At 40.9% G+C, this 19,337-nt stretch overlaps 1 protein-coding gene and 5 non-coding genes across 6 annotated transcripts; all 6 read right to left on the bottom strand.

Annotated features, from left to right (window-relative positions):
* Positions 1 to 11,641: 11,641 nt before the first annotated feature.
* Positions 11,642 to 14,509, bottom strand: LOC119363910 (60S ribosomal protein L13a-4-like). Its single transcript, XM_037629281.1, has 3 exons — positions 14,032 to 14,509; positions 13,855 to 13,942; positions 11,642 to 11,959 (listed from the first exon to the last, which is right to left on the bottom strand). The coding sequence occupies exons 1-3, from the start codon at positions 14,418 to 14,420 to the stop codon at positions 11,816 to 11,818; spliced, it is 621 nt and encodes a 206-aa protein (XP_037485178.1). The 5' UTR covers positions 14,421 to 14,509; the 3' UTR covers positions 11,642 to 11,815.
* On the bottom strand, positions 12,275 to 12,357 carry LOC119266201. Its single transcript, XR_005131924.1, has one exon. It is a non-coding gene; the product is annotated as a small nucleolar RNA SNORD24 (small nucleolar RNA).
* Positions 12,543 to 12,624, bottom strand: LOC119266203. Its single transcript, XR_005131926.1, has one exon. It is a non-coding gene; the product is annotated as a small nucleolar RNA SNORD24 (small nucleolar RNA).
* On the bottom strand, positions 12,761 to 12,843 carry LOC119266204. Its single transcript, XR_005131928.1, has one exon. It is a non-coding gene; the product is annotated as a small nucleolar RNA SNORD24 (small nucleolar RNA).
* LOC119266200 lies at positions 13,019 to 13,101 on the bottom strand. The gene has a single exon (XR_005131923.1). It is a non-coding gene; the product is annotated as a small nucleolar RNA SNORD24 (small nucleolar RNA).
* LOC119266252 lies at positions 13,328 to 13,410 on the bottom strand. The gene has a single exon (XR_005131965.1). It is a non-coding gene; the product is annotated as a small nucleolar RNA R12 (small nucleolar RNA).
* Positions 14,510 to 19,337: the final 4,828 nt, after the last annotated feature.

Below are 19,337 nucleotides of genomic sequence, written 5' to 3'. Positions count from 1 at the left end.
GCATGAAAGTTCATATCCAAATGATTCAAGATAAAAGCTTATAAAACATAAAAATAATAATGCTTTGAATCATACTAACAAATAATCATGTCCTATCAAAATAGCATAGCCACAGAAAGCTTATCCCTACAAAAATCATATAGTTAGGCCATGCTTCATTTTCATTACACAAAATACTCCCATCATGCACAACCCCGGTTTCAGACAAGCAATTGGTTCATATTTTTTAGCGCGCTTCAGCTTTTTCAACTCGCAATACATGAGCGCGAGCCATGGACATAGCACTATGGTGGTATAAGGTGGTGGTTGTGAGGACAAAAGGAGGGAGAAGATAGTCTCACATCAACTAGGCGTATCAATGGGCTATGGAGATGCCCATCAATAGATATCAATGTGAGTGAGTAGGGATTGCCATGCAACGGATGCACTAGAGCTATAAATATATGAAAGCTCAACAAAAGAAACTAAGTGGGTGTGCATCCAACTCGCTTGCTCACGAAGACCTAGGGCATTTTGAGGAAGCCCATCATTGGAATATACAAGCCAAGTTCTATAATGAAAAAATCCCACTTAGTATATTAAAGTGACAACATAGGAGACTCTCTATCATGAAGATCATGGTGCTACTTTGAAGCACAAGTGTGGAAAAAGAGATAGTAGCATTGTCCCTTCTCTCTTTTTCTCTCATTTTTTCTCCTTTTTTTCTTTTTTTCTTTTTTTTTCTTTGGCCTTTTTTTTGGCCTTTCTTTTTTTTTGTAATGTCCGAAGTCTCATCCCGACTTGTGGGGGAATCATAGTCTTCATCATCCTTTCCTCACTGAGACAATGCTCTAATAATGAAGATCATCCCACTTTTATTGATTTACAACTCAAGAATTACAACTCAAAGCTAGAACAAGATATGACTCTATATGAATGCCTCCGGCGGTGTACCGGGATATGCAGTGAATCAAGAGCGACATGTATGAAAATTATGAAGGTGGCCTTGCCACAAATACGATGTCAACTACATGATCATGCAAAGAGCAATATGACAATGATGGAACGTGTCATAATAAACGAAATGGTGGAAAGTTGCATGGCAATATATCTCGGAATGGCTATGGAAATGCCATAATAGGTAGGTATGGTGGCTGTTTTGAGGAAGGTAAATAATGGGTGCATGATACTGGCGAAAGTTGCGCGGTATAATAGAGGCTAGCAAAGTGGAAGGATGAGCGTGCGTATATCCATGGACTCACATTAGTCATAAAGAACTCGTATACTTATTGCAAAAGTCTACTTGCCCTCAAAGCAAAGTACTACTACGCATGCTCCTAGGGTAAGGGTTGGTAGGATTTAACCATCGCGCGATCCCGACCTCCACTCATAAGGAAGACAATCAAAAGAGCACCTCATGCAACAAATTTGTCACACAACTTTTACCATACTGCATGCTACGGGACTTGCCAACTTCAACACAAGTATTTCTCAATTTCATAATTACCCACTAGTATGACTCTAACATTACTACCTCTATATCTCAAAACAATTATCAAACATCAAATTGATCATAGCATCTAATTCACTTCCTATGATAGTTTTTATTATACCCAACTTGGATGCTCATCATTCTAGGACCAAATCTGTAACCATAGCAAATGCCATGCTGTTCTAAAAGACTCTCAAAATAATATAAGTGAAGCATGAGATACTAGCAATTTCTTCAAAATTAAGCCACCGCCGTGCTCTAAAAGGTATAAATGAAGCACTAGAGCATAAACTATCAATCTCAAAAGATATAAGTGAAGCACATAGAGTATTCTAGCAAATTCTAGTCAAGTGGGCTTCTCCCAAAAGGTGTGTACAGCAAGGATGATTGTGGTAAACTAAAAAGCAAAGACTAATATAATACACGACGCTGCAAGAAAAACACATATCATGTGGCAAATAAAAATATAGCTCCAAGTAAAGTTACCAATGAACAAAGACGAAAGAGGGGATGCCTTCCCGGGGCATCCCCAAGCTTAGGCTTTTGGCTATTGTTGAGTATCTTGGGGTGCCATGGGCATCCCCAAGCTTAGGCTCTTGCCACTCCGTATTCCATAGTCCATCAAAGCTTTACCCAAAACTTGAAAACTTCACAACACAAAACTCAACAGGAAATCTTATAAGCTCCGTTAGTGAAAGAAAACAAAACCACCACATAAGGTACTGTAATGAACTCATTATTTATATATTTTGGTGTTAAACCTACTGTATTCCAACTTATCTATGGTTTATAAACTATTTTACTAGCCATAGATGCATCAAAATAAGCAAACAACACACGAAAAACAGAATCTGTTAAAAACAGAACAGTCTATAGGAATCTGTAACTAACGCAAACTTCTGGAACTCTAAAAATCCTACCAAAATAGGCAGTCCTGGACAATTTGTATGTTGATCAGTAGAAAAAAGAATCAACACAAAATCACGTTCCTGTGATTTAACAAAACTAAATTCGTGCGTGAAAAGTTTCTGTTTTTTCAGCAGAATCAAATCAACTATCATCATAGGTTATCCTATAGGTTCTACTTGGCACAAACATTAATTAAAACATAAAAAACATCTAAACAGGAGGTAGATGCAAAATTTATTACTAAACAGAAACAAAAACAAAAAACACAAATAAAATTGGGTTGCCTCCCAACTAGCGCTATCGTTTAACGCCCCTAGCTAGGCATAAAAGCGAAGATAGATCTAAGTAGTGCCATCTTTGGCACTCAATTACTCAATAGAGCACTTATAATCTTTAGGGTTTCTCCCTTTTTAGCAATGATTAAACCTTTAGGCAAAAATTCAAGAAATTCATTTGTAGCAAAAGGTTCCTTAATGATAGAGAGACAATTTGGATGAACACTTATGGATTTGAGATCCGCGTCTCCTTTACTAGAAGATTCCCCCTTATTTTTAGGAACATAAATAAACTTGGCAGTTTTGGTGGGGGGTTTTGGAGTATTTTTCATGGAAGAAATGCGGAACCTAAGTTGGTAATGATATCCTCAAGTTTACCGATTCTTGCAGAATCTAGATCTATTTTTCATTAACTATAGGTTCTTTCTCTATAAGGTTTTTCAAAGTAACTCCAACCCTAGATCCATATTGGGTGATGTGATTATGAATCTTTTTATCCAAATTTTCAATCAACTCAACAGTGGCAATTTTATTTTCAATAATCTCAAGCCGTTGCATAACGTGTTCTAAAGTTAAAGTAGTTCCATTAACCAAAAGAGGTGGTGGGCCAAACAAATCTAACATAGCATTATAAGCATCAAACGTATGGCTACTCAAGAAATCCCCTCCGACAATGGTATCAAGAACACATCTATTCCAAGGAGTAATGCCTACATAAAAATTGCGAAGAAGAACGGAAGTAGAAACCTTCCTAGTAGATCTATTTTGAGCATTGCAAATTCTATGCCAAGCATCTTTTAAATTCTCTCCCTCCCTTTGCTTAAAATTGAGAATTTCATGTTCGGGAGTGATAACAAGGATAGGAGGACTAGCCATAATGACAAGGTAAACGATCTAACACACGAGCAAAAAAGGCAAGCGAAAGAGAGAGGAGGAGATTGGGAAAGAGAGGGCAAATAAAACGGCAAGGATGAAGTGGGGGAGAGGAAAACGAGAGGCAAATGGCAAATAATGTAAATGCGAGGGAGATGAGTTTGTGATGGGTACTTGGTATGTCTTGACTTGAGTGAAGACCTCCCCGACAACGGTGCCAGAAAACCTTCTTGCTACGTCTTGAGCTTGCGTTGGTTTTCCTTGAAGAGGAAAGGGTGTTGCAGCAATAGTAGCGTAAGTATTTCCCTCAGTTTTTGAGAACCAAGGTATCAATCCAGTAGGAGGCTCCTCAAAAGTCCCACGCACCTACACAAACAAATAAAGAACTCGCAACCAACGCAATAAAGGGGTTGTCAATCCCTACGGCCACTTGCAAAAGTGAGATCTGATAGAGATAATATGATAATATAAATATATTTTTGGTATTTTATAATATAGATGCAAAAAGTAAAGATGCAAATAAAAGTAGATTGAAAGATTATATGATAAAAGATAGACCCGGGGGCCATAGGTTTCACTAGTGGCTTCTCTCAAGATAGCATAAGTATTACGGTGGGTGAACAAATTACTGTCGAGCAATTGATAGAAAAGCGAATAATTATGAGATTATCTAGGCATGATCATGTATATAGGCATCATGTCCGCAACAAGTAGACCGACTCCTGCCTGCATCTACTACTATTACTCCACACATCGACCGACTCCTGCCTGCATCTAGAGTATTAAGTTCATAAAGAACAGAGTAACGCATTAAGAAAGATGACATGATGTAGAGGGATAAACTCAAGCAATATGATATAAACCCCATCTTTTTATCCTCGATGGCAACAATACAATATGTGCCTTGCTTCCCCTGCTATCACTGGGAAAGGACATTGCAAGATTAAACCCAAAGCTAAGCACTTCTCCCATGGCAAGAAAGATCAATCTAGTAGGCCAAACCAAACTTATAATTCGAAGAGACTTGCAAAGATAACTCAATCATACATAAAAGAATTCAGAGGAGATTCAAATATTTCTCATAGATAAACTTGATCATAAACCCACAATTCATCGGATCTCGAAAAACACACCACAAAAAGAGTTTACATCGAATAGATCTCCACAAGAGAGGGGGGGGCATTGTATTAAGATCCCAAAAGAGAGAAGAAGCCATGTAGCTAATAACTATGGACCCGAAGGTCTGTGGTAAATTACTCACAACTCATCGGAGGGGCTATGGTGTTGATGTAGACGCCCTCCGTGGTCGATTCCCCCTCCGGCGGAGCGCCGACGAAGGCTCCAAGATGGGATCTCGCGGATACAGAAGGTTACGGTGGTGGAAATTGTGTTTCGTTGGCTCCCTGGATGTTTTCGGGGTACGTAGGTATATATAGGAAGAAGAAGTACGTCGGTGGCCGCCTGTGGGGCCCAGGAGATAGGGGTGTGCCCAGGGGGTGGGCGCGCCCTCCTGTCTCCTAGCCGCCTCGCAAGCTTCTTGACTTGCACTCCAAGTTCTCCGGATCACGTTCGTTCCAAAAATCACGCTCCCGAAGGTTTCCTTCCGTTTGGACTCCGTTTGATATTCCTTTTCTTCGAAATACTAAAATAGGCACAAAAAAACAACAATACGGGCTGGGCCTCCGGTTAGTAGGTTAGTCCCAAAAATGATATAAATGTGTAAAATAAAGCCCATAAACATCCAAAAGGGGTAATATAATAGCATGGAACAATCAAAAATTATAGATACGTGAGACGTATCATGGGTGTTCTAGCATTACTCTTACGAACCACAGTTGAAGCTTTAGCATGATCCTTTATTCTAACAGGAAAGGGTGGATTCTCAATATAAGCGGTAGGAACAATAGGATCAACATTATAAGTGATAGTCTTTTCTTCAACTTTAATAGGTTCTACTACTTTTACTTCAATGGGAGGATGATATTTAAACCACTTATCCTTAGGGAGATCAACATGAGTAGCAAATGATTCACAAAAAGAAGCTACTATCTCAGAGTCAAGTCCATATTTAGTGCTAAATTCACGAAAAGCATCGGTATCCATAAAAGATTTAACACAATCAAACTTAGGTGTTATACCTGACTCCTTACCTTCGTCGAGTCCCCAATCTTCAGAGTTGCGTTTAATTCTTTCCAATAAATCCCATCTGAATTCAATAGTCTTCATCATAAAAGAACCGGTACAAGAAGTATCGAGCATGGAGCGATTATTAAGAGAAAGTCGAGCATAAAATTTTTGAATAATAATTTCTCTTGAGAGGTCATGATTGGGGCATGAATATAACATTGACTTAAGCCTCCCCCAAGGTTGAGCGATACTTTCTCCTTCACGAGGCCAAAAATTGTATATATAATTACGATCACGATGAACCAGATGCATAGGATAAAACTTCTGATGAAATTCCAATTTCAATCGGTTGTAGTTCCATGATCCAATATCATCACATAGCCTAAACCATGTCAATGCCTTTCCCTTCAAAGATAAAAGGAAGACCTTCTTCTTGATAACATCCTCGGGCATACCTGCAAGCTTAAATAATCCACAAACTTCATCCACATAGATTAGGTGCATATCGGGATGTAACGTTCCATCTCCTGTATAGGGATTAGCTAGCAGTTTCTCTATCATACCCGAAGGAATTTCAAAGTGAATATTTTCAGTAGTTTAGTAGGTTGAGGAGCAACTCTTTGCTCTTCTGGTTAGGGTGAATATACCCCGAACAAGCCCCTCAAAGGATTATTTTCCATAGTAACAAGTGACAATAAATTTCAGCACACTATATAAATTTTTCCTTACCAAATTCCACCTACCAAAGGCGCTTTACTCCCCGGCAATGGCGCCAGAAAAGAGTCTTGATGACCCACAAGTATAGGGGACCTATCGTAGTCCTTTTGATAAGTAAGAGTGTCAAACCCAACCAAGAGTAGAAGGAAATGACAAGCGGTTTTCAGTAAGGTATTCTCTGCAAGCACTGAAATTATCGGTAACATATAGTTTTGTGATAAGATAATTCGTAACGGGTAACAAGTAACAAAAGTAAATAAGGTGCAGCAAGGTGGCCCAATCCTTTTTGTAGCAAAGGACAAGCCTGGACAAACTCTTATATAAAGCAAAGCGCTCTGGAGGACACATGGGAATTATCGCCAAGCTAGTTTTCGTCATGCTCATATGATTCGCGTTCATTACTTTGATAATTTGATATGTGGGTGGACCGGTGCTTGGGTACTTCCCTTCCTGGGACAAGCATCCCACTTATGATTAACCCCTCTCGCAAGCATCCCCAACTACGAAAGAAGAATTAAGGTAAACCTAACCATAGCATGAAACATGTGGATCCAAATCAGCCCCTTACGAAGCAACGCATAAACTAGGGTTAACCTTCTGTCACTCTAGCAACCCATCATCTACTTCCCAATGCCTTCCCCTAGGCCCAAACAATGGTGAAGTGTCATGTAGTCGACTTCACATAACACCACTAGAGGAAAGACAACATACATCTCATCAAAATGTCGAAAGAATACCAAATTCACATGACTACTTATAACAAGACTTCTCCCATGTCCTCAGGAACAAACGTAACTACTCACAAATCATATTCATGTTCAAAATCAGAGGGGTATTATTTGCATAAAGGGTCTGAACATATGATCTTCCATCGAGTAAACCAACTAGCATCAACTACAAGGAGTAATCAACACTACTAACAACCCACAGGTACCAATCTGGGGTTTTGAGACAAAGATCGATACAAGAGATGAACTAGGGTTTGAGAGGAGATGGTGCTGGTGAAGATGTAGATGGAGATTGACCCCCTCTCGATGAGAGGATCGATGGTGATGACGATGGAGATGATTTCCCCCTCCCAGAGGGATGTTTCCCCGGCAGAACAGCTCCGCCGGAGCCCTAGATTGGTTCCACCAAGGTTCCGCCTCGAGACGGAGGTGCTTCCTCCCGAATGCTTCCTTATGATTTTTTCAGGGTAAAAGACACCAAATAGCAGAAGATGGGCATCGGGGGTTGCCAGGTGGCCCACGAGACAGGGGGCGCGCCCAGGGGGGTAGGGTGCGCCCTCCACCCTCGTGGACGGTGGGTGGCCCCCCTCTGGTGCTTTCTTCATCCAATATTTTTAATATATTCCAAAACTGACTTTTGTGGAGTTCCAGGACTTTTGGAGTTGTGCAGAATAGGTCTCTAATATTTGCTCCTTTTCCAGCCCAGAATTCCAGCTGTCGGCATTCTCCCTCTTCGTGTAAACCTTGTAAAATAAGATAGAAAAGGCATAAGTATTGTAACATAATGTGTAGTAACATCCCATAATGCAATAAATATCGATATAAAGCATGATGCAAAATGGACGTATCAGCTAACAGTTTCTTAAGATCATATCTATCATTGCAAGCAAGGTAGTCTCTAGCAGTTTCTTCATCCATAACATAACCCTCAGGTACAACAAGAAATTCATATCTAGGGGGAGAATCTTCATCATCACTTTCATTAATATCATCAGTTTCAATAATTTCATTCTCTCTAACCCTAGCAAGTTGTTCATCAAGAAATTCACCTAATGGCACAGTATTATCAAGCAGAGAAGTACTATCATCATAAGCATCATGCACAGTAGAAGTGGCATCATCAATAACATGCGGCATATCAGAATCAATAGCAGGTGTAGGTGTCGCAAGTTTACTCAAAACAGAAGGTGAATCAAGTGCGGAGCTAGATGGCAGTTCCTTACCTCCCCTCGTAGTTGAGGGAAAAATCTGGGTTCTTTGATCTTTCAAATTCCTCATAGTGATCAACAGATATAAATCCCAAGTGACTCAAAGAACAGAGCTATGCTCCCCGGCAACGGCGCCAGAAAAAAGTCTTAATAACCCACAAGTATAGGGGATCACAATAGTTCTCGAGGGTAGAGTATTCAACCCAAATTTATTGATTCGACACAAGGAGAGCCAAAGAATATTCTCAAGTATTAGCAGCTAAGTTGTCAATTCAACCACACCTGAAAGACTTAATATCTGCATCAAAGTATTTAGTAGCAAACTAGTATGGAAACAACGGTAACAGTGGCAAAAGTAACAGTAGCAGTTTTGTAGCAATCGTAACTGGCAACGGAGAAGTAACTTAGCAAAGATCAATATATGAAAAGCTCGTAGGCAATGGATCAATGATGGATAATTATGTTAGATGGCATTCATCATGCAACAGTTATAACATAGGGTGACACGGAACTAGCTCCAGTTATTCAATATAATGTAGGCATGTATTCTGAATATAGTCATACGTGCTTATGGGAAAGAACTTGCATGACATCTTTTGTCCTACCCTCCTGTGGCAGCGGGTCCTATTGGAAACTAAGGGATATTAAGGCCTCCTTTTAATAGAGAACCGGACCAAAGCATTAGCACTTAGTGAATACATGAACTTCTCAAACTACGGTCATCACCGGGAAGTGTCCCGACTATTGTCACTCCGGGGCTTGCTGGATCATAACATGTAGTAGGTGACTATAACTTGCAAGATAGTATCAAGGACACTCATATATTCATGAAAACATAATAGGTTCAGATCTGAAATCATGGCACTTGGACCCTAGTGACAAGCATTAAGCATGGCAAAATCATAGCAACATCAATCTTAGAACATAGTGGATACTAGGGATCAAACCCTAACAAAACTAACTCGATTACATGGTAAATCTCATCCAACCCATCGCCGTCCAGCAAGCCTATGATGGGATTACTCACGCACGGCGGTTAGCATCATGAAATTGGTGATGGAGGATGGTTGATGATGACGATGGCGACGGATTCCCCTCTCCGGAGCCCCGAACGGACTCCAGATCTGCCCTCCCAAGGAAGAACGGGGCTTGGCGGCGGCTCTGTATCGTAAAACGCGATGAATCCTTCTCTCTGATATTTTTTCTCCCCAAACATGAATATATAGAGTTGGAGTTGAGGTCGGTGGAGGTCCAGGGGACCCACGAGGCAGGGGGCGCGCCCTGCACCCTCGTGGACAGGGTGTGGGCCCCCTTCTGTTGATTCTTTCGCCAATATTTTTTATTAATTCCAAAACGTGACTCCATGAAGTTTCAGGTCATTCCGAGAACTTTTATTCTACACAAAAATAACACCATGGCAATTCTGCTGAAAACAACGTCAGTCCAGGTTAGTTCCATTAAAATCATGCAAGTTAGAGTCCAAAACAAGGGCAAAAGTGTTTGGAAAAGTAGATACGTTGGAGACGTATCACGCGCCGGGTTTGGCCTTGGTCTGCCGGCGCCAGTTTTGGGCCTAACCGGCCAAAAATGCGCTTTTGGGGGCACGTCTGGGCCTTTTTTGGGCGCCGGCGCCGAAAAAGGGGCCTGGGGGCCTGTTGGGGCGCGGATGGAGATGCTCTTAGGGCCAGAGCTTTGCCGAGGTGAGAGAGGGTGACCCTCATGCATAAGCACAACTCCAATCTCTTTGTTGCTAGTATTTGTTTCTACAACAAAATGTTTCTTGAAGTCTGGTAGAGCTAGCATTGGAGCTGCAGCAGGTGCTTCTTTGAGATGCTGAAAGGCAATTTTAGTAGTAGGTGTATAAGAAGAGGATAGACTTTCGCCTAGTTCGGCATCGATGAACTTTTCCCTGTTGAGCCATATGACTGTTAATTCCTATCCTATTTGTTAGTAGTTAAGATGAACTACCATTCATGTACTAGCTAGGACTGAAATGATGTTTTGATCGTGTGCGGTAAGGTCACCACTAGTGAGAAGGGATGATCACAAATTACGCCATGCCCAACGCATGCCATCAAACATCAGGGAAAAATTGGTTACCTGATGCAGCTAGCCTATATGTAGGTTACCAAACAAGGTGCAGAACATGCATTTTCCTTTTTTAGAAAAAAAGATATACCCCCGGCCTCTACATCTGGACGATGATGCAGCCATTTTATTAATTATCCACAAAGATCTTACAAAGTAATATATCAGTAAGCCTGAAGCCATCAACTTAGCAACACCTGTCGCTACTCCTATCCCCATGATGAAGGGTGCCCAATGTCCGAGCAGAATACCAAACAGACATCGCACCAAAGCCTAACATCTAAAGCCGGATGGCCCAGCCAGACCACTGCCGGGACTAGGTCACACCGGTCTGGCGCACCCTCAGAGGCCGCCACCACCATCATCCACCGATCCATCTTCAGAGCATGTACAGACGCATCGACTTTGCCAGGACTGGCGTCGACGCTACCACAGTGCCAAACAACACCACCTCCCTGCGCGTCCATCATCACACCTCCGCCGCCAAGACCCTGCTGCGCCATGCCACCGAGATCCGTCGTCTTCGATGCGGTAAATGAAACACCGCTCCACCTTTTGTCTTCCCCATCCGGCAGCTGCTCCAAAAACGATGCCCCCATGAGGGAGAGCGACACCTCTAGCGCCGCCATCGTCCGAACCGGGAAACTGGGTCTAGGTTCTCACCCAGAGCGCAAGCAAGTCAACGGTAGCTACGGTAGCCAAACATGCGTTTTTGGCATACATTTACTCAGTCAAGTCCAACTGAGTCACATATGAAAAGACCCCAAAATAGATGCAACCTACCAATTTCTGGAATGCAGCTCGCCATCGGTTTAAACTAAAAATTCCAACGTGGAAATAGAAGATATTCTGATGGCCCAAATGTTTCGATTTGGATGTCCAGAAACTGTCGGATCGCATGATGGTGAGGTGTTCGATCCTCTGTAACCAGCGAAATAGGCAGAGAAAACCTCGCCTTTGCTTAAACTGCAATGTTAGCAAACACCTGAACCGGTATGTAATGTTGCTATTGACCAGCACTCCTCTAAGGGTAGCAGCGCTGGGGAGGTGTTTGGCGCAAGCCTCCGCCATGTTTACTTCCCGTTCGATAATCTCAGTTTGCCTCTTTTTCAATTTATATCACGCCGAGACTCAGCGGATCAATGTGCTTTAACTAGCTTGCACGCTTGACTTGTGTGAGAGCTGGATCTAGAAGCGTAAATTCCTGGCGACAACAAAAACATGATGGGAGAAAACAGCAACATCTAGGAAATCTCATGGGGCGAAAACAACAATACCAAACAATCCATTTGCTACAAAGATTGGAAGAGTATAGATATTCAGAGGTTTCAAATCTCAACGACACTCTCAGGCTACTAATAACGTAAACAATAACCACCATTATCCAGCAAAACAGACGATGCATGACTGCGGGGCACACTAGTATTTGATTGGTGCCAGGATGTCCAACTGAGAACCCAGCTTCTCCTCGGCAGCCTTCTCAGCCTTGACGCGCAGCTTGGCCAGTTGCTTCCTCCTGTCGTACGACACCTTAGCCTTCTCCTTTCTCTTCTCCTCCAGTTCCTGCCAGTTTAAACAAAAAAGGTGATGAGCCATTTTCCAAATAACATCTAGTTGCAAGTATACATATGTTTTCAAGGCATGCGCTCAAATCAAGGATTAAAAACAGTCCCCAATCAAGAACCTAACATCACGCTGGAGATCTTGGTGGTCAATGGCCATTATCAACTATGAAATGCACAACAAGATCTTGGTGGTCAATGGCCATTTTTCTAACATCATTACGATATGTGCAATCTGATTCTGGCTTTTTTTTCTAAAACGAACTAGCTAACAAAATTAGAACAATAAGAAAACAAGCCATGGCTGTCATAAGGAGGCCTCAGAGATCTTGGTGGTTATGATCATCAACTGGGGAGCACCCATCAAGAGTAGCAAATATAAATCTCACATCATAGGCTTATAACTAAAGTACAGGAGAATCAAACAAAAGAGCAGGGTAAAAGCCAAGTCAAATGTTACATGAGGAACAGGTATTAAGAGACCCAATCCCAGTTTTATGATTTGCTATCTCTACTTACATAAATGAAGCAAACTATAACAGATTTAGACAATAATAAGAAAACAATCCCTGGTTGTTAAAAGAGGCCTCAGAGATCTTGGTGATTATGGTCATCAACTGGGAGCACCCATCAAGAGTAGCAAATATTAATCTCACATCATAGGCTTATAACTCAAGCACAGGAGAATCAAACAAAAGAACAAGCTAAACGCCACAGCCAAATGTCAAATGAGAATCAAATAATTGAAACAAACTAGGAAACAAATTTTAAATAACAATAAGAATCGCTAGAAGTTAAAAGAGGCCTCAGAGATCTTGGTGATTATGGTCATCAACTGGGGAACACCCATCAAGAGTAGCAAATATTAATCTCACATCACAGGCTTATAACTGAAGCACAACAAATAAAAGAACAGGCTAAAAGCCACAGACAAATGTTGAATGAGGAACAGGTGCCAAAGTCCAAATCGCAGTTTTATGATTTGTATCTGAGTTCAAATTATTGAAACGAACTAGCCAACAAATTTTAAATAACAATAAGAATCGCTGGTTGTTAAATACGCCTCAGAGATCTTGGTGGTTATAGTCGTCAACTGGGCAGCACCCATCAAGAGTAGCAAATATTAATCTCACATCATAGGCATATCATTAAAACACAAGAGAAACCAACAAAAGGACATGATAATAACCACAGCCAAATGTTAATAAATGAGAATCTTACAATGGAATGTGGCAACAAATGCCATGATCAATCAGAAATCATCATTGACAAAATTAATCAGAATCAGGCTAAAAGAAAAACATGTCTATCGTCAGACATGAGGGAACAGACGAATTAAAATAGCTTTTGCTGTCAAAAAAATAGCATGACTAGTCAGAAGTAGCTGGTTGTAAGCATCATCTTTGTGAAAAATCAATGGACATCAGTCCTGAGTTTCTGCATCATCCCAGTCATGCTAAATTTGCACACTTGCAATGTGAAAAATCAACAAATTCAAATGGCACAAAAACAGTTCTCAATGCACTTAACAAGGGTACTGATGGAAGGTACTAGGCTAAGCACAAAAGGAAACTTGACAGTGCCTTTTGTTAAAATCAGTAAAATAGGCTTATACAATTCAGCATTTCACCCTATCACTATCGAAAGCCTTATTCCATGGCAACGAATAACCTAACCTGTGTTTCAGCTCGACAGCAAATAATTTTGACTTAGCCACACAGTGAGAAGCTATTATCTCAAATTCTCAATAACAATCTGGTTGACATCTACAAACTAAACCCACAGGACAACCACCACAATCTAACATTGTGGGCCAAAGAGTCATATGTATGCATCACATACTCATCATTTTGTTCAGAGGTGACACCCAGAGTGATCGATTGTAACAAAACGTACCTTGATAGTTTCATGGTAGTTCCATCCGACCTCCTTGGAAAGCTCGCCGAGCAGACAGTACCTGTGCCCCGGCTGCAGCCTCAGAACCCTATCCAACAAGTAGTCAGACAAAGACCATCACCACATAACTAATTAAATCCGCCATTAGAGCGCAAGCAACAAAGATAAGGCGCGTACTTGAGCGCGTCGGGGATGACCATACGCTTGGTGCGATCGTAAGGCGGCGGGACGCCCTCGAACGCCTTGAGCCTGGCGAGCGCAGCCTCGCCGCGGGGCGTCTTGTGCGGGATCATGCCGCGCACGGTGCGCCAGAAAATGCGCGAGGGGGCGCGGAAGTGGATGGGGCCGTGCGAGGGCTTGGTGTTCATCCGCTTGCGGAGGAAGCGGAGGTACTTCATCTTCTGACGGACCAGCCCGCCGGAGATGCACATCTCCTCGCACCGGACCACCACCACGCGCTGCCCGTTGAGCAGCTCCTTGGCCACGATCGACGCAAGGCGACCCAGCATGTGGTGGCGCGCATCCACCACCACGCGACGAGCGGACACACCGGAGCCGGACACCATCGTTACCTGTTGGCTTCTCCCTTCCTCTCTTCCTCCGGCTCCGGTGGTGGTCGTGGGTGGCGGCGGCGAAGGAGGGCGCAGGAAGACGTTAGGGTTTATGATTTTATAGGCGACCAGGAGGTAGCAGATTGGGCCGGGCGGTTGCTAGTGCTCTCAAAAGAACAATAGGCCTCGTTACCTAATAAAATTTTAATGGGCTGTACTCCACAAAAAGTCCTAATAGGCTTACACTATGTCATGTCTCTATTAGAAAGCAGGTCAGTCCCGTGCCCATGTTGTGAACAATTTTTTGAAACTCTTGAACATTCTTTTGAATCGGCAAACAATTTTGGAATTGACGAATATTTTCTTGAAATTCAGCAATAATTTTTGAAATACATGAAAACCTATATTGTTTTGGTGAACATTTTTTGAATCCATGAACATTTTTTGAATCCATGAACATTTTTTGAATCCATGATTACTTATAAAACTTTGCATTTTTTTTGAAATTCGCAAACATTTTTGAATTTTTGTGAACATTTCTAATTCATGAAAATTATATGAAATCCCAAACATTTCTCAAATTCGTGAGCATATTTTTAAATCATGAAAATTTTACAATTTCCCGAACATTTTTCAAAATCATAAATATTTTTTATTCATGAATATTTTATGATTTCTCGAACATTTTTTGTTTCAAAATTCACACAAAAAATTAATTTGAAAGTTTTTGGAAACCTCAAATTATTTGAAGAAGTAAAAAACATAAAATAAAAAACAAGAAGCAAAAAAAATAGAAAATAGAAAAGAAGAAAGCAAAAAAATGTAAAAATGGAGGCGTCCCGCTATGCATATGGGCCAGCCCAGAAGGGCGCACAGGGTGATGTCCACTACATAACTTTATTCTTGTGAACTCTGTTGGACCACCAAGCATAGAGTTTTGTAGTATAACGGCAAATTTTCATGGTTTAAGGTTTATCAATCCGCAACAGGTGCATGGTGAATATGGTCTCTCTCAAATAACCCTACAAACAAATACAAGTGGTCTCTTGTGCCCCCAAAACACTCAATGCAGTTGTTAGTTGTATAGGTGCACTAGTTCGACGAAAAGATGATGATAGATGTGTGATATTGATGGTGGAAATAGGTTTTGTAATTTGAATAAATAAAAACAGCAAGGTAACAAGTAACAAAAATGAGTAAAATAGTGTTTGAATGCGTGGAAACAAGGCCTAGTGTTCATACGTTCGCTATTGTCAACTCTCAACATCATTAACATGGTTAAACATCATGATAATCCCTCAACATGTGCAATAAATAATTAATCCAAAGTTTCTACTTTTTAATCGAAGAAAGTAAGATGAAATTGCGTAGGTGTGCTTAACAGCAAACCACCTCAAACTTGTCTTTCTAATCTTAATCTATTGAAACACTCCTATGTGCCACGGACAGTCCCCAAAATTGTACTACGATGTTACTTTTGTTGGAGTTGTTGGATTCCCTGAAGAGGAAAGGTGATGTAGCACAGTAGAAAGTATTTCCCCCTGTTAAGAACCAAGGTTTATCAAAGCAGTAGGACTCACCAAGCTAAAATGTAAACAACACTTACACACAAACACAATACAAATGCTTGCACCGAGCCTGACTAGGAGGTTATCAATCCCATCTTGCTAGTTACAAGATTAGAAGCAAATGGATAGTGATAATAGCAAAGTGCTAAAAAGTAAAAGGAAAGTAAAAGAGCAAATTTACAAGAGCTTTATATTAATGGATAATGGACCTGGGCCATAGGTTCACTAGTGGCATCTCTCTCAAAAATAGGTAGTGGCATGGTAGACAAATTACTGTTAGGCAATTGACATAATAGGGGTGATACGTCTCCGTCCTATCTACTTTTCTAAGTATATTTGCTCTTGTTTTGGGCTCTAATTTGCATGACTTGAATCAAACTAACACGAACTGACGTTGTTTTGAGCAGAACTCCCATGGTGTTGTTTTTGTGCAAAAATAGAAGTTCTCAGAATTGGATAAAACTTTTTTGAGATTTTTTATGGAATATACAAAAAATACTGGAGCGAAGACCAACTAGAGGGTGCCCACCTGCTGCCCATAAGGCACCAGGGCGTGCCCTGGTGGCTTGTGGGGCCCACGAGGCTCCGGTGACCTAATCTCAAGCCTATAAATTCCTATTTTCGGAGAAAAAATAGAATAAGAAGTTTCATCGCGCTTTACGATATGGAGCCGCCGCCACCTCCTGTTCTTCATCAGGAGGCTAGATCTGGAGTCCGTTTGGGGCTTCGGAGAGCGGGGTTCGTCGTCATCGCCATCACCAACCCTTCTTCATCACCAAGTTCATGATGCTCACCGTCTGGAGTGAGTAATTCCTTCGTAGGCTTGCTGGACGATGGTGGGTTGGATGAGATTTATCATGTAATCGAGTTAGTTTTTGTTAGGGCTTGATCCCTAGTATCCACTATGTTCTGAGATTAATGTTGTTATGACTTTGTTATGCTTAATGCTTGTCACTAAGGCCCGAGTGTCATGATTCTAGACCTAAACCCTTTATGTTTTTACGAATACATTTATGTTCTTGATCCTATCTTGCAAGTTATATGCACTTATTACGTGTCATGATCCAGTGACAATAATTGGGGTTCTTTCCGGTGATTACCGTATTTTGAGGAGTTCATGTATTCACTACATGTTAATCTTTTTTTTCCGGTTCTCTATTAAAAGGAGGCCTTAATATCCCTTAGTTTCCTTATGGACCCGCTGCCACGGGAGGGTAGGACAAAAGATGGCATGCAAGTTCTTATCGCAAGCACGTATGACTATATACGGAATACATGCCCACATTACATTGATGAATTGGAGCTAGCTTTGTGTCGCCCTAGGTTATAACTGTTACATGATGAATGTCATCCAACATAATTATTCATCACTGATTCAATGCCTACGAGCTTTTCACATATTGATCTTTGCCAAGTTACTACTATTGTTGCTACTATTACAATTGCTATAAAACTGGTATTGTTACCGTTGCCGTCACTGTTGCTACTGCTACTACCGCTATCTAACTCTCATACTACTGTGCTGCTGATCACTCTGCTGCAGATATTTAATTCTTCAAGTGTGCTTGAATTGACAACTCAACTGCTAATACTTGCAAATATTCTTTGGCTCCCCTTGTGTCGAATCAATAAATTTGGGTTGAATACTCTACCCTGGAAGACTGTTGCGATACCCTATACTTGTGGGTTATCAAGACCTTTTTTTGCATCGTTGCCGGGGAGCATAGCTCTATTTGTTAAGTTAATTGGGATTTATATTTGTTGATCACTATGAAGAATCTGAAGGATGATAGAACCAAGATCGTTCCCTCTAGGAGGAGGGGAGGTAAGGAACTGTTATCTAGCTCTGCACTTGATTCACCTTCTGTTTTAAGTAAGCTCGTGACACCACCACCTACTATTAATTCTGATATGTCGCAAGTAATTGATGATGCTACTTCTATTATGAATGATGTTGTTGATGATGCTAGTACTTTGCTCGACGAAACTATGCCACTAGGTGAATTTCTTGATGAACAACTTGCTAAAGCTAAAGAATTTGAGAGTGCTGAAACTGATGAAATTATTGGAACTGAAAATTATGAAACACCTATTAGGCCTAGCTATCCTAGAATTGAAATGCCCAAGATACTTGAGAGTTTTTTGTGGGTGAAGAGATAACTAGAGAACTTCTGGCTTGTAATGATAGGGAGGATGTTAAGAAATAACTAAAGAAAAATCTTTGAATGCTAGAATGAAATATGATCCTAAGTTAGCTACTTCACCTATCTTTGTTACTGATAAGGATTATGAATTCTCTGTTGATCCCGAGTTAATTACTTTTGTTGAATCTGATCCTTTCCATGGTTTATGAACTTGAAACTGTTGTGGCACGTCTCACTAAACTGAATGGTATAGCCACCCTATTTGCTCATGAGGAAAAAAAACTGCTACTACTATATCCTTAAGTTGTTTCCTTTCTCGCTAAAGGGTGATGCTAAGATATGGTTTAACACTATTGCTCCTGGTTGTGTGTGTAGTCCCCAGGATATGATATATTACTTTTCTGGAAAATATTTTCCTGCTCATAAGAAACAAGCTGCCTTATAGGAAATATTTAACTTTGTGCAAATTGAAGAAGAGAATCTCCCTAAAGCTTGGGGGAGGCTTCTCCAATTACGTAATGCTTTGCCTGATTATCCTCTTAAGAAGAATGAAATACTTGATATCTTTTATAGTGGACTAGGTAAATGCCTGTGCGTTGCAACGGGGGCATATCTATATCTAATTGTTCAATGTCGTTTAATGTTATATACTCTTGTTCTCCTCCTTCTCCTCCACCCACTATCTCCATCCCTCTCCCTAATACCAATATCAATTGATTCAAAGGAACAAAAAATAAAGAAAAAGTCTATGGGTGTTATTCATTTTTTGCCAAGAGATAGCATTTCTTAGAGTAAACAACACAAAGTTTCCGACATAATATGATTGATCAGACAAATAATATGAAGACATTGCTCACACTCAATAATGATGAAAGCTCAAGAACATACGCAGAGGTAAAAAAGAACCTCCTCGGTTAATAAAAGAATATGCCCTTATATACTTTAAAAAGCAGCATCACAAAAATAGATATAATACCAAAAAAAAGATGTCAACCAAAACTGCACATATTGCACTTCTTTGAGCACTCGATTCCTCAGTTTATGAAACAACTTCTTTATCTTATCCCACTTCCCTTGCTTCCCCAATCTACGGATGGTGATAATGACAGATCTTCAGGTCTAGGTACATCGATCTCTTATTCCTGAACTCTGCGAATTCCAAAGCATGTTTCATGTTCCCAACCCATTTGCGACATGTTCTTCAAAGAATTCCACATTGC

The sequence above is a fragment of the Triticum dicoccoides genome, chromosome 2B (assembly GCF_002162155.2).
Source record: "Triticum dicoccoides isolate Atlit2015 ecotype Zavitan chromosome 2B, WEW_v2.0, whole genome shotgun sequence".
Taxonomy (NCBI): Eukaryota; Viridiplantae; Streptophyta; class Magnoliopsida; order Poales; family Poaceae; genus Triticum; species Triticum dicoccoides.
The sequence above is the reverse complement of the archived record's forward strand: the minus strand, read 5'-3'. Positions and strand labels throughout refer to the sequence as shown.